Source organism: Ceraceosorus guamensis (assembly GCF_003144195.1).
Source record: "Ceraceosorus guamensis strain MCA 4658 unplaced genomic scaffold IE81scaffold_27, whole genome shotgun sequence".
NCBI classification, from domain to species: Eukaryota; Fungi; Basidiomycota; class Exobasidiomycetes; order Ceraceosorales; family Ceraceosoraceae; genus Ceraceosorus; species Ceraceosorus guamensis.
In genome coordinates, this window is record NW_020290022.1 from 239,226 (window position 1) to 250,827 (window position 11,602).

The 11,602-nt window shown below is 54.2% G+C and overlaps 4 protein-coding genes across 4 annotated transcripts in view; 3 read left to right on the forward strand and 1 right to left on the reverse strand.

The window, feature by feature from the left end:
- IE81DRAFT_119342 (hypothetical protein) overlaps positions 1 to 1,037 on the forward strand; it is a 3,995-nt gene extending 2,958 nt beyond the window's left edge. The window contains exons 6-7 of the mRNA XM_025510170.1: positions 99 to 150; positions 218 to 1,037. Coding sequence (XP_025369861.1) covers positions 99 to 150; positions 218 to 899 — 734 coding nt within the window. The 3' untranslated portion in view covers positions 900 to 1,037. The remainder of the gene's footprint in view (positions 1 to 98; positions 151 to 217) is intronic.
- Positions 1,038 to 1,047: 10 nt separating this feature from the next.
- IE81DRAFT_289931 (hypothetical protein) lies at positions 1,048 to 4,911 on the reverse strand (the record flags this gene model as incomplete). The annotated part of the gene is made up of 7 exons (XM_025511833.1): positions 1,048 to 1,312; positions 1,385 to 1,746; positions 1,823 to 2,023; positions 2,097 to 2,281; positions 2,351 to 4,031; positions 4,162 to 4,425; positions 4,516 to 4,911. The coding sequence occupies 7 exons, from the start codon at positions 4,909 to 4,911 to the stop codon at positions 1,048 to 1,050; spliced, it is 3,354 nt and encodes a 1,117-aa protein (XP_025369862.1).
- Positions 4,912 to 7,838: 2,927 nt separating this feature from the next.
- IE81DRAFT_334436 (peptidase A22B, signal peptide peptidase) lies at positions 7,839 to 9,368 on the forward strand (the record flags this gene model as incomplete). Its single annotated transcript, XM_025515411.1, has 5 exons — positions 7,839 to 7,869; positions 7,943 to 8,253; positions 8,351 to 8,504; positions 8,588 to 8,965; positions 9,046 to 9,368. The coding sequence occupies 5 exons, from the start codon at positions 7,839 to 7,841 to the stop codon at positions 9,366 to 9,368; spliced, it is 1,197 nt and encodes a 398-aa protein (XP_025369863.1).
- Positions 9,369 to 10,113: 745 nt separating this feature from the next.
- Positions 10,114 to 11,315, forward strand: IE81DRAFT_347257 (hypothetical protein; the record flags this gene model as incomplete). The annotated part of the gene is made up of 2 exons (XM_025516127.1): positions 10,114 to 10,909; positions 10,996 to 11,315. The coding sequence occupies 2 exons, from the start codon at positions 10,114 to 10,116 to the stop codon at positions 11,313 to 11,315; spliced, it is 1,116 nt and encodes a 371-aa protein (XP_025369864.1).
- Positions 11,316 to 11,602: the final 287 nt, after the last annotated feature.

An 11,602-nucleotide genomic window follows, 5' to 3' on the forward strand; every position in this document is an offset into this window, starting at 1 on the left:
TCTCTCTCTCTCTCTCTCTCTCTCTCTCTCTCTCTCTCTCTCTCTCTCTCTCTCTCTCTCTCTCTCTCTCTCTCTCTTTTTTTCTCTCTCCATCGCAGTACTGAGCGGCTTGCTATACGCCAATGTGACAAACGACATTGCCGGTTTCCAGTGAGTGCAGCGCTGGTGACGTCTCCGAAGCGTCTTGCTCACCACTCCATGCCCTCTCTCTGCGCAGAAACCGCCTGGGCCTCTTCTTCTTTATCCTCTCCCTCTTTGGCTTCTCGACGCTGACTTCGCTCGGCCTGTTTGCAGAGGAGAGGGCTCTCTTTGTCCGGGAGCGCGCAAACGGCTACTACTCTCCCATTACCTACTTTTTCTCCAAGCTCATCTTTGACGTCTTGCCGCTTCGCGTCATCCCGCCGTTCATCCTGGGAGGAATCGTCTACTTCCTCGTCGGACTCTTGCCCTCCGTAGCAGCTTTCTGGTCCTTTATCGCCGCGTTGGTGCTCTTCTCGCTGGCCGTTAGTGCAGTGGTGCTCTTTATCAGCATCTCCATCAAGGACAAGGGCGTTGCAAACCTCGTAGGAAGCCTCGTCATGCTGGCCGGCATGGTGTCTAGCGGATTTTTGGTCAATCGCAACTCCACACCTTGGTGGTTGCAGAAAGCTTTTGGCGTCAGTCCTTTCAGGGCAGGATTGGAAGTGCTGCTCATCGTACAGGTCAAGGATTTGACCCTCAAAGAACACCGCTACGGCGTTGATGTCGAGCTGCCTGGCGCGACCATCTGTGAGTGCCATTCGTCGCACGCTCTCCGAGCACACTCGTTCGCTAATCGCACATGCGTGCGCAAACATTCACTACAGTGTCGGCATTCGGCTTCGATGCTCAAGCGCTGTCTTTTGACATGTCTGCTCTAGCAGGCTGGACCATCTTTTTCTGGTCAGCTTCTCTCACTTGGTTGATATTGTACACCAAGGAGAGAAAGTAGCGCTGGCCACTCATTCTGATCATCCTGCAAATGCCGATGCCGTATTGTTCCCCCCTTTGCGCTCACGCTATCGCGTCTCATTTCGAGAGGTCGGCTCTGAGCATGTCCAGTACAAGAGGATCGATGCCTTGCAACAAGGCAGGTCCAAATACGCTCTGAGCGTCGTTGAGAGCGTCTGCGACTGCGCTAGCCAGCGGCACATTGATGGCAGGGTCATTCTCTGATAGATGCGTTGCTCTCGCCGAGCCCGGCGCGAGATCTTCCAACCAGTCTCCGCCATCGTCTGAAAATGCACCCATGCCTATCGAATTGGCAGGTGATGGAGCGCGGTACACGTCGGAGCTGCGCAGCGTACAAGGATCAGCATCGCTCGCTCCTTTCAATACTCGTGCGCACGCGCGCACGCAGACTCACCTGCCATTAGCGTTCTCCTTGATTTCTCCGAGCGAGTCGGACCATACAGAGATCATCTCTGCCACTTTACTAGCGACGCTCTGAGCGATCGAAGTGCTGGCGCTGGCGCAGGCGCTCTTCAGTAAGGCTGCCAGTCCCAAAGCTGTCATTTTCCTCCTCCTAGCCGACGACATGTTCTCAAAGCGACTGCACCACTGGTCGATCAAGGGAGTCACAAGCGTTGCACCAACATCTGCCAGCGCATTGGCATGAGACAATCTGACGGAAGAAGACGCTAGCAGCGAGACGAGCTGCTTGGGCGCAAGGTGAAAAGTGATGCGCGAGATCAGGGCGACAAAGTATCCTGCTATCACTGCCGATTCCTGCAGAGATGTCGCGGGCTCGGCCCAATCAGCTTAGAGGGCCACCATCAACGGCAAAGAGGAAGCAGCAACGCACCTTGACTTGCACAAGCGAACCCACGAGCGCCGCAAAGAAGCCGGAATTGTCTGCTAATGAGGTCCAGTGATCTCCAGCTTGTCCAACAGCGTGCAGAGATTGCAGCAGGGTGTCGACCGCCTTGATGGGGGACAAGACATTGGCGCTCTCCGTATCTGCCAGGATGCTCGCAAGCGCATCAAAGATGGCGTGGCCATGGTGCTGAGAAAGTGAAGCCCCACGAGAAAGGTAAGAGACATACGTCGCACGCTTGTATTCGCTCCACGCCACTCACGAGACAAAGCTCAACTGGAACGAGCATCGCCGCCTCTTCGAATATGCTGCAAGCGTCCGGCGCAAAATCTGGCAAGGCGAGTAGGTGCGGCAACATATCCAAGAGTCCAAAGAGAGGAGGCGTCATGGCAGGAGTCGATCTGAGTGTTCTAGCCCACAGGCTCAAAGCATCTTTACCGATCAGACCTAGTGCGTCCTATCAAGGGTTGCGAAGACACGGTCAGCACGTGCACCATGCTGGAGAAGCCGACCTACGCACTGCATTGGAGAGAGATTGTCTGACCAAGGGCTCCACTACGTGATGCAAATTCTCCGCTGGTCCGTTTTGCTCATACGGCACAAGCTCGACGGTCCTGACCAGCTTGGCCACGAATGTGAGAATAGAGCTCTTTCCGAGCAATTGCGGATCATCGTTGCTGTTCCAAAGAGTAGGTACAAGTCTCGCCATAGTGTCGATGTGTGGTAGTATTCTTGCGCCAAGTCTTTCCGTCAATATGGAGAGACTGGTAGTGCAAGATCGTATGCTATCCACTGCGTCCAATTCCGAATTTCCCACCAACCTAGCAAGTCCAATCAGCGCCGGCTCAATGTACGGGGCGAAAGAGTCCGCATCGAACTCCAGCGTGTCCGCTAGTGCGCCCAAAGACTTCGCAGCTGCCAGGCGCACAGCTACATCTGTCCTTCCCGGGGAATCCTCTAGCAGGGAGACGAGTACCGCGTAAACGGCAGGTCGGTGCGGTATTCTGATCTCTTCTGACCACTCCCACAATATCCAGGCAATCCTGCGTCGAATGATGATCCAAGCTGGACCTGCCGAAGCGTCCAGCATCCCTTCGGATACTAACCTCTCTGCAGCTGCTGAGCTCACATCGGCTGCTGAATGCGCTTCGTCAGCAGGCAGACCATCTTGATCCTGATTCGGTAGGTAATCCCGACACCTTCCGACCGCAGCATACACGGCATCGCGAATCAAGATCTGGCCCAAGTCTCCCGTACCGACCGAGGTAGCATTTCCGAGCGCCAAAAATTTGCCCCACAGATGCTCTCCGACCAGCCTCTTTGGCCTTGAATAATTTGCCAACACCATCAGCGTCCTCTCGGCAGCTGGACGAATGTCCAAATCGATCGACTCGTTGCTCTCCCCAATTGCCCATTCTTCCGGATCAGTTTGCCACTTTTCCAAATCGTCCCTCGTCAGCCTCATGAGCCTCTCGACGAGCGTATCCGCCACGCGCGTGAGAAAGTTGGCATCGTTGAAAGGCGGGGGTGCAATGACGTCCGTCTTGCTGTCCGATGTCGAGTTGCCTCTCCATTCTGTCAGCGTCTGCTTCAAGAGCATCAGCGCTTGTATAACGAATTTTGGAGGTCGATCTAAAACTAGCGCTTCGGGGGAGGTGGTAGCTGTGTCCCTTGAGACGGACAGCGTTTCATCGTCGACGCTCCTCGCTTGTGACCAATACCAAAGGATAAGGTCGTCCCAGCCACTCCATCTCGCAGCTTTGCTTCTGTCCTTGCCGATCAGCGCCAAGTACAACTTGCCGAAGCCTAGCAAGTGCTTTGTGAGGTTTGTGAGGAGAGGTAGATGCTCAGCTTGTTCCGAAGACGTCGCATTGCGGTAGAGCCGCAGATAGCAGAGTCTGGTGCTGGATAAACAAGAGAGGAGAGTTGGCGTAGAGGCGAATATATGCATCGCCACGTTTGCGCTCGATCCTCCTTCGCTCGTCGTCGAGACGGTCAGCAGACCTGGATCTGCCAAGGTCAAGTGCATGACCGCTCGGAGGAGCAGTTGACTAGTGCGCACTCGATCCGCTAACTGGACGCCTGAAGCCCAGCTTGCCAACTCGGCAGCAGACAAGTTCTCGGGCTCGGATGGGAACGTCTCGACAAAGTATTGATGAAAGATGGAGCTGAGAGGGCCTAGCAAAGATTTGGCCAGCTGTGCTCCAGTCGACGTGGGCGGGAAGGAGTCAGCAAGACTGCCACGTCCTCTCCCTCTTTCTCTCTCTCTCTCTCTCTCTCTCTCTCTCTCTCTCTCTCTCTCTCTTCCCCACAAGAAAGGTACTCACAGTGGTCATCCGTATCCTACCAGCAAGCATTTTGACTGTGCCTAGCTCCTTCAACACCCTCTGCAAGACATCGCTACCCCTCAAAAGCCTCAGTCTGGCCGCTCTCGCTCTCTCCGAGTCCGGCCCTAGTTCCTGCGAAGCGGTAGCCTGCTCCGAATGAGCGTTGGAAAGATGCTGCAGCAGCTCGTCAAACAAGCCTTCCCAGTGTGTGGGGTAGTCATGCCTTGCTATCCTATTGATGGACACTGCAGCATGCAGAGCGATCTGTTGTGTGTGTGTGTGTATGCATGTTGGAGAAGCTGATCAGAAAGTGCGGCATCTCCGGGCTAACCCAGCATCCACCGATCGACCTACAGTCCTATGAGGTTCGTTCAGACAGTCCCACAACTTGCTCCTCAACCTCTGCTTCTCTTCTTGCGGGATGGTGACGGTGGTGCGATTGACCATTCTGCTCCTCCAAAACCTGTCCACTCCATTTTTGAATCGGATCATGGCCACTTGTCTAACAGCCAATATCTGAGCCTCTTCATCAGTCCCACCATATGCCACCGCATTACCATCCAGCCTCAAACGATTCGTCGAACCTGCTGTTCCTCTGGAGAATGCAATGTGCAAGAATAAACCCCAGATGCTGGGATCGGAGGATTCCCACATTTCTAATTGCTCCGAGGCCAAATTCAGCCGACTGCGATCGGTAGAGGTGCCGTGCTGCAGTACTAACACCAGCGAATCGTACGTCAGCAGAACCATGATGACAACGGTGGTCGGTACACCCGGCTGCTGGAGTCACAACTTTTGAGGCGGCGAGAGAACGCGTCCAAGGGGCGGCAAAAGTGCCAGTAGCAACGTTCTGCTAAGCCCTTTGTGGAGCGAGGCAGACCAAGAGTCGAGCTGGGCCGAGCAGAGTGAAGTCGCGTGGAGGTGGAATGGTGGAGGGTATGTAAGAGCAAGGATAGAGGCGAGGCAATCGTCACGCGACCGGCCGCTCCCAGTCTACTCGATCGTGTGCACCAAAGTCATCCTCTTCCTTGTCACCGGAAGAGCTCACCCGCGAGGAGGATGATCGCGAAGCATGCAAGAGTCCTAGCTAGCTCTGCACGCCGACCGACTCTCTTCTGCTCTTAGCGCCTGCATTCGTGATTCACGATGTACACATGCATCGACGCTGCATGCAGCAGCAGCAACACAGCAGAAGAAAGAGTTGTCGATTGACTCAGATTCTTGATTCACATTCGCCTGATTCACTCGATCACATTTGATTCGTGATTCAAAGTTCAGCACGATTCACATTCACATTCACGATTGACGATGCGGAAGCAAGAGCATTTTGTATATATATATAGCAGGGCAGCACAGCCAAACAAGGCGCCCCGTGCGCGCGCTCCCTTTGATCTTGTATTCACGATTGCATCCACATCAACATGCGCAACATCGGCAGCATGCACTCACCGACTGATCATGGCCGCCACGCACAAGATGCTGGCGTAGGTGATGTGATGCTCATCCGCTCCGCGTCTTCGCGGGCCAGCCTCCTACGTGGGTCATTCAGGAGTCACGAGTAGTCGTGATTGCGGTGCTGATTGGGATTGCTACGTACGTGCGAAGTCTGCGTGCGACCTGATAGATACATGCGGTGTACCGCAGGTATATATAGCGAATCGAAGATCCTTTCAGGTTACGCCACACCTCCTTATGGGCGGAGACTCGACTATTTTCCATTCTGATTAGACCTCTGCAGTGGTCAAGGGTCGTTCTGTCTGCTCGAGTAGCCGCGCCAGAGCCATAGCCTTGTGTGACGTCAAGCATTGGGCAGGGCAGCTTACTGCGCCGGACTGTACAAGGTTCACCGGTAGCGCAGTCTGTGAATGGTCGAAATGGTATAGAACGGCAAGTATGTATACCTGCTGAGGGCAACAAGACGCTCTACGACCACCTCTCACAATGGCAACAAGCACAGCGGACCGGGATTGGCCGGCAGTGAATCACTTATTTGAATGCATGGCGCTAGACTGCTCCTGATCCGATCGCATGCGATGGCTGAGTATAGGATTGAGATGCCAAGCACAGATATACCGTGTATATATGGATCGAGCATCTCACCTCGACCCATCAATAAAGACTCTTGGCTGGTCTCACCTTGCGCCATTGGTGACTCTTGAGTCATCAATCATTGACGATTCCTACCAAATCTCATTCAGATTCAAGATTTACAACAATCGCTCCGGCATCTCTCGATCGCAAGACTCATCGTGATTGCTTAAGATCGCATGCAGGCCATGCAGCCGATCAGTCAAGACTCATGCGGACGCTTCATCGTCGGTACTTATACAATGATAGGTACATGTATAGCTGATTCGATGCGGTGCAGGCACGATGTATACAGCAACTTCGAGCCTTTCAAAGTCACTACGGACCTCTGAGTCTCAAGTCGAAGACTTGTCACGACGCTTGAACAACCCAAGCAGGTTCTCGATTCACGTCCTTGTGTTATTCTATTTCCACTTCAGACGTTGGGATCGCGGTGAGTCGATGCAGAGATGCGTTTGGTGGTCGCATGGTCTACGAGGCGGTCGTCCGCAGAAGCAGCCTATAGCTCGGGATGATGAATTTCCGAGTCACAAGTCACGAGCGAAGAGTGTTGTCGGAAAGCGAACACGCCAAATGACGTGAATCGTGAATCGAAACGAATCAAGAGTCAGCATTTTGATTCGTGGTCTCTGCAAGCTCGAGAGGCAATTTGTGAGGCCCGCAAGCTTGCATTCAAATTCAAGACTACTTTTTGACTCGTCACTCTCTAAAATCGGTTTGAATGACTGCTCTCCGCAAGAACAACCAACACCTTGCGCGATGCGCGAAAGTGCTTGAGTCACGTGTTTGTCCGTACGTCTCTCCAGCAAATAAGCTGCATCAGCGCGGGCGCTTGGGTATGCACTCAAGACTTCGCGGTATACGTGCTGCTGCGTGGGCGTCTTGTGGTGCGAGCAGCAGCATGCAGCGAGACGTGCGTGCAGCAGGCGGTGACGCCCACCAGCAGCAGCATGCCGGCAAAGCGTGGAAGAGACGACCACAGACCGCGGTCGATCAAGCTGCATATAGAATCACGCGAATATCCAGCCATTGTGATAACTTCAAGAATTCAAGTTTGCTTCCTCACACTACACGGCGACATTCGCAAACGATCATGGTCATTCGCGGTCGTCTTCTCTCGTTCCTCTGATAGACACAATACTTTTTGAAGCTCATCGTCTCCAGTGCAAGCACCACATCGGTCTTGGTGTGCACGATTGTCAGTGGGTCCAAGAACTGCGCACGCCCGTCCGACCCATCGCGGCCAGCATACTCATTCAGACCGAGTGACTCCACGCTAGCATATACTGGACAAGTCATCGCGATTGTTTTTGAACGGGAAAGAAGAAAAGACGCACCGCGGGTCGAAGCGCCAGCGCGAACGAGACAATTTCATTTGCCGCAGATTCCGCCCGACTGCGCCAGACTACTACTGAAACGCAGCGTCGACTTTGCTGTGAGAGCAAGCAAGCACCCGTCGCCTCTTCTGCCAGAACATCGACCCCACAGTATTGCATCCGAACACCACCGGTAAATCTGCCACTGCCTGAACGAAGGGCTTCAGACAAAGGACACATAAGCCCCTCGCATTGCACGCACGCGCTGCAGTCATGTCGGACAGAGATCTATTCCTTGCGTATGGTGAGTGTAGGCTCGTATCGCTTCCTGTACAGTCCAATCAGCATTCGGACTGAACACTCAACGCTCTACACAGGGGCTCTAATGGCCGGAGCTCTAGTGCCAATCTATCACGGCTCATTCGCATCTCTGCCGCCATCCAAGGCGCCCAAGTCCAAGGCGATCAAAGATGCTGCAGACGCTTCGGACTCTGATGTAGATGACGATGAGGACCAAGAAGGTCTGCACACCGAGACTCTTACCTCTGAAGAAGCTTGGATGTTCCCCGTGCTCGGTAGCGCCGTGCTCCTCAGCATGTATCTCGTATTCAAATATGTGGACAAGAAGTACGTCGATCTGGTACTTGGCGCCTACTTTGGAGTTGTGGGTGGTCTGGCGGTGTGGAAGGTAAGCGCCCGTCGCGACGAAAGCAGGTCACGGTCACGCCGCTAGTTTGCAGCTCGTCGCGTCGGAGATGACTGACATTCTCCCACCAACGTTTCAGACTTTCGGCGCCATCGCCAAAGGTGTTCTCGGCAAGGCAATTTGGAATAACTTTACTTCCTATAAACTCAGAGTCAATCGCTCGGCTGGCGCTAGCAAGCAAGGTTCGAATGTCAAGACACGCTCGCAAAGCAAGAAGGACAAGGAAGGCGAGGGTGAGTCCGAGCAAGCAAACGATGCGACTCTGCGGGGTGCCCAGACCGCTCACCATGCACTCGTGACTTGCTCTGCCGAACAGAAATCTTTGTCGGACGCCTTTCCATCCTGCAGCTACCCTTGCTGGCGCTGAGCGGCATCATCGTCGGCCTCTACCTTTGGACGCGTCATTGGGCTCTATCCAACATTCTCGCTCTCTCGCTCTCCCACAATGCCATTTCCCTGATGGCATTGGACTCTTTTCGAACGGGCTCCATCATGCTTGGCGGTTTGTTCCTCTACGACATCTTCTGGGTCTTTGGCACCGACGTCATGGTCAGTGTGGCGCGAGGCTTCGATGGGCCCATCAAGATTGTCTGGCCGAAAAATTTTGTTCAGGGAGTGTGGGAGATTGCTAGCGGCGCTCCTCAGCCCAAGTGGCAGTTGACGATGCTTGGACTTGGGGACATTGTAATTCCCGGTGAGCAGGATTCGTGGCGTGATAGTGTGCGACCGTCGCGCAGAGGATCTTGGCTCAATCGGCATGTTGCGTTTTCACAGGCATCTTTATCGCCCTGGCTCTCCGCTTCGACCTGCAGCAGCACCGAGCACAGAACCCGACAAGCCGAACGCGCACGCATTTTGCGCGCCCTTACTTTGTCGCATGCCTAACGGCCTACATCCTCGGCCTCTCCACGACTATGGGAGTCATGCACTTCTTCCAAGCTGCTCAACCTGCCCTGCTATACCTCTCTCCGGCTTGCGTCGGAGCCATCCTGGGGACGAGCTTGGTCAAGGGAGAGTTTAGCAAGGTTTGGAACTGGACGGATGAGAGCGATGAGGAGCGCGAGAAGAGGGAAAAGGAGGAGAAGAAAGAAAAGTAAAAGTAAAAGAGAGAGCGAACGTGTAAAAGAGCGGCGGTGCTAAGGCAGCTGCGAGGGTTGATAGGAGTGCTGCATCGCCCGTCTTGGGCATGGGCCAAAGAAAGGCGCTACGGCCCAAGAAGTTCTTGGAGGTTTTTATCTCTTTTTACAAGATCAATACGAGTGCAATACACTGCTGCGCTGCTTGCCGTATCAACTCGTCCACGTTCCTGCTTGACATAAGACCAGCCGTGGCCCCTGCACAGGCCCGGTTGCAGGTCGCCCTCTGCGCATCTCCGCCCGTCACGAATCAGTCATGAGGCTTGCCAGTGAGACTCGGATTGGCATCGAGAGCGCTCAAAAGGACTATACAGGATCCGTGTCTTGAAACAAATTGAATGAATGTGAACGGTGCATGATCGATGAGCAGGTGACGGGATTCAGTCACGTGATGCATTATCAGTCTTGCACCAAAAGTCACGAGTTCGAGTCTGAGTCGTGAGTCAAGAGTCAAGTCACGAAGTCGAATTTTGAGTGCAAGTCATTTAGTGCGCGTCAAACGTGCTTCTTGCACCCGACGACGTATCACACTCGTGAATCTCTCGCTCCCAGCCTCCAGCTGTCCTTATACGACCTTGCCTGAAGGATGGCAAGCCAATCTCTCGGCTTTACCGCTCAGACCGTGGATGTGAAGATGACTTGAGAAGCCAGAGAGCCAGAAAAGCAGTGAGGAAGAGAACGTCGAGTGATGAATAGGTGCCCAGCCATGTTCATCGCCAAAATCCCCTACCGAGCGTCGTTCGGTCGTGCCTTGGATGCTTTGTGGTCGACGACACGCAGATCAGAAGCAATCGTACGTTCGCACGGGCAGCGCTCACCAATGCGAGCTTCGTCGAGCGCGGGCCGGCCAGAGCCGGACGAGACGCTCTTACCAGAAGAAGACTTTTCAACGCACAAATTTCCAGCATTGGGTCTAGACGGGGTGTATGCGTCCAAACGGGCACGCGCAGAGTCGCGCGCGGAGTTGAAAGATGCGGAGAAGGCGAAACACTTGAGAATACAGCGTTACTCGGTCACGCGATATTTTGAAGAAAACTGGAGCGGTAATGGTGCTCCATGCGCAAGCTCAGACGAATGCACACCTCTCCATTCGAGTCAGGAGGCCGACGCACAGCAACGGCAAGGCAGCACTCCTCGCCAGCGACGAGGCCGGACAGTCAGAATCGACGCTGTGCCCTTTGGACAAGTCACGTTGCATCTAAACAGGTTTGCGCGCGGAGGCGACGGCATGGAGAAAGATCGAGAGTATCCTAGCTACCTTCCTTGGCCTCCCGACATTGCGTGGGCTACTGGAAAGCTGATGAGACAGTACGAAGCTTTCAAGAGGGCCAGAGAGGGAAAAGATGTGAATGATTCGCCTCTACTTAGACTCATCGTCATCACGACTATCAAGGAATTCGGCAGATTGGCGACAGTGAGACGTAGAGGACGAGTGCGGGTGTATCGTGCTGTTTGGACAGCTGCCAGGGATATGGATGCTGCAGATACAAGGTGTCTGGACGGTGAGCTGCGTGGCTTTTGCTTGCGTAGAGTGCCATTTTGATGTGAAGTGGTTGGAGCTGACGCCCGGTGAACCGTCCCTTCACAGGCGCTCTTTTGGTCATCCGGCCCCGTGCCATCTGCGCTGAACGTCATCGTCCATCCGCGCCTCCTCCCACACTTCAAGAAGGAGAAGTACACAAGTCGAAGCGGGCAGCAGTGAGCAGTCAGAGTGACACCAAAGGCCGATCCGAGACGGCTACGCGCTCGAGGGAGCATGCGATTCATATGGACGATTTGGTCAGGAGCGCATTGGATCTGTTGAAGCGCTGCGTTGCAGAATCTCAGACTCTCGATGGCCGTGCAAAGCGAGGAGCTCTCGAAACGGCGCGCAGCAGCGCTTCGAGAGGAGGGAAAAGAGGCGCATGAAGATCAAAGATGGGCACGCGCAGGGGAGGCTCGGCTGCGGGCCTTGTTGACGCTTTGGCAAGCGATGTTTCTAGCAAGCAATCGACATGATGGATGCTAGCGCACAGCATCACACCACAACCCGACGAATCGACACTCAGATCACTCGACTCTTGCGCTGCGTCGCACCCATCCACAAGTATGCACTTCAGCTTCAGAACACCATCTTTACATCATCAGTGGGCAGAAACACGATTAGGGTACAAAAGGACGACAGAACAACAGCAACACTATTTTCGAGCTGCGCG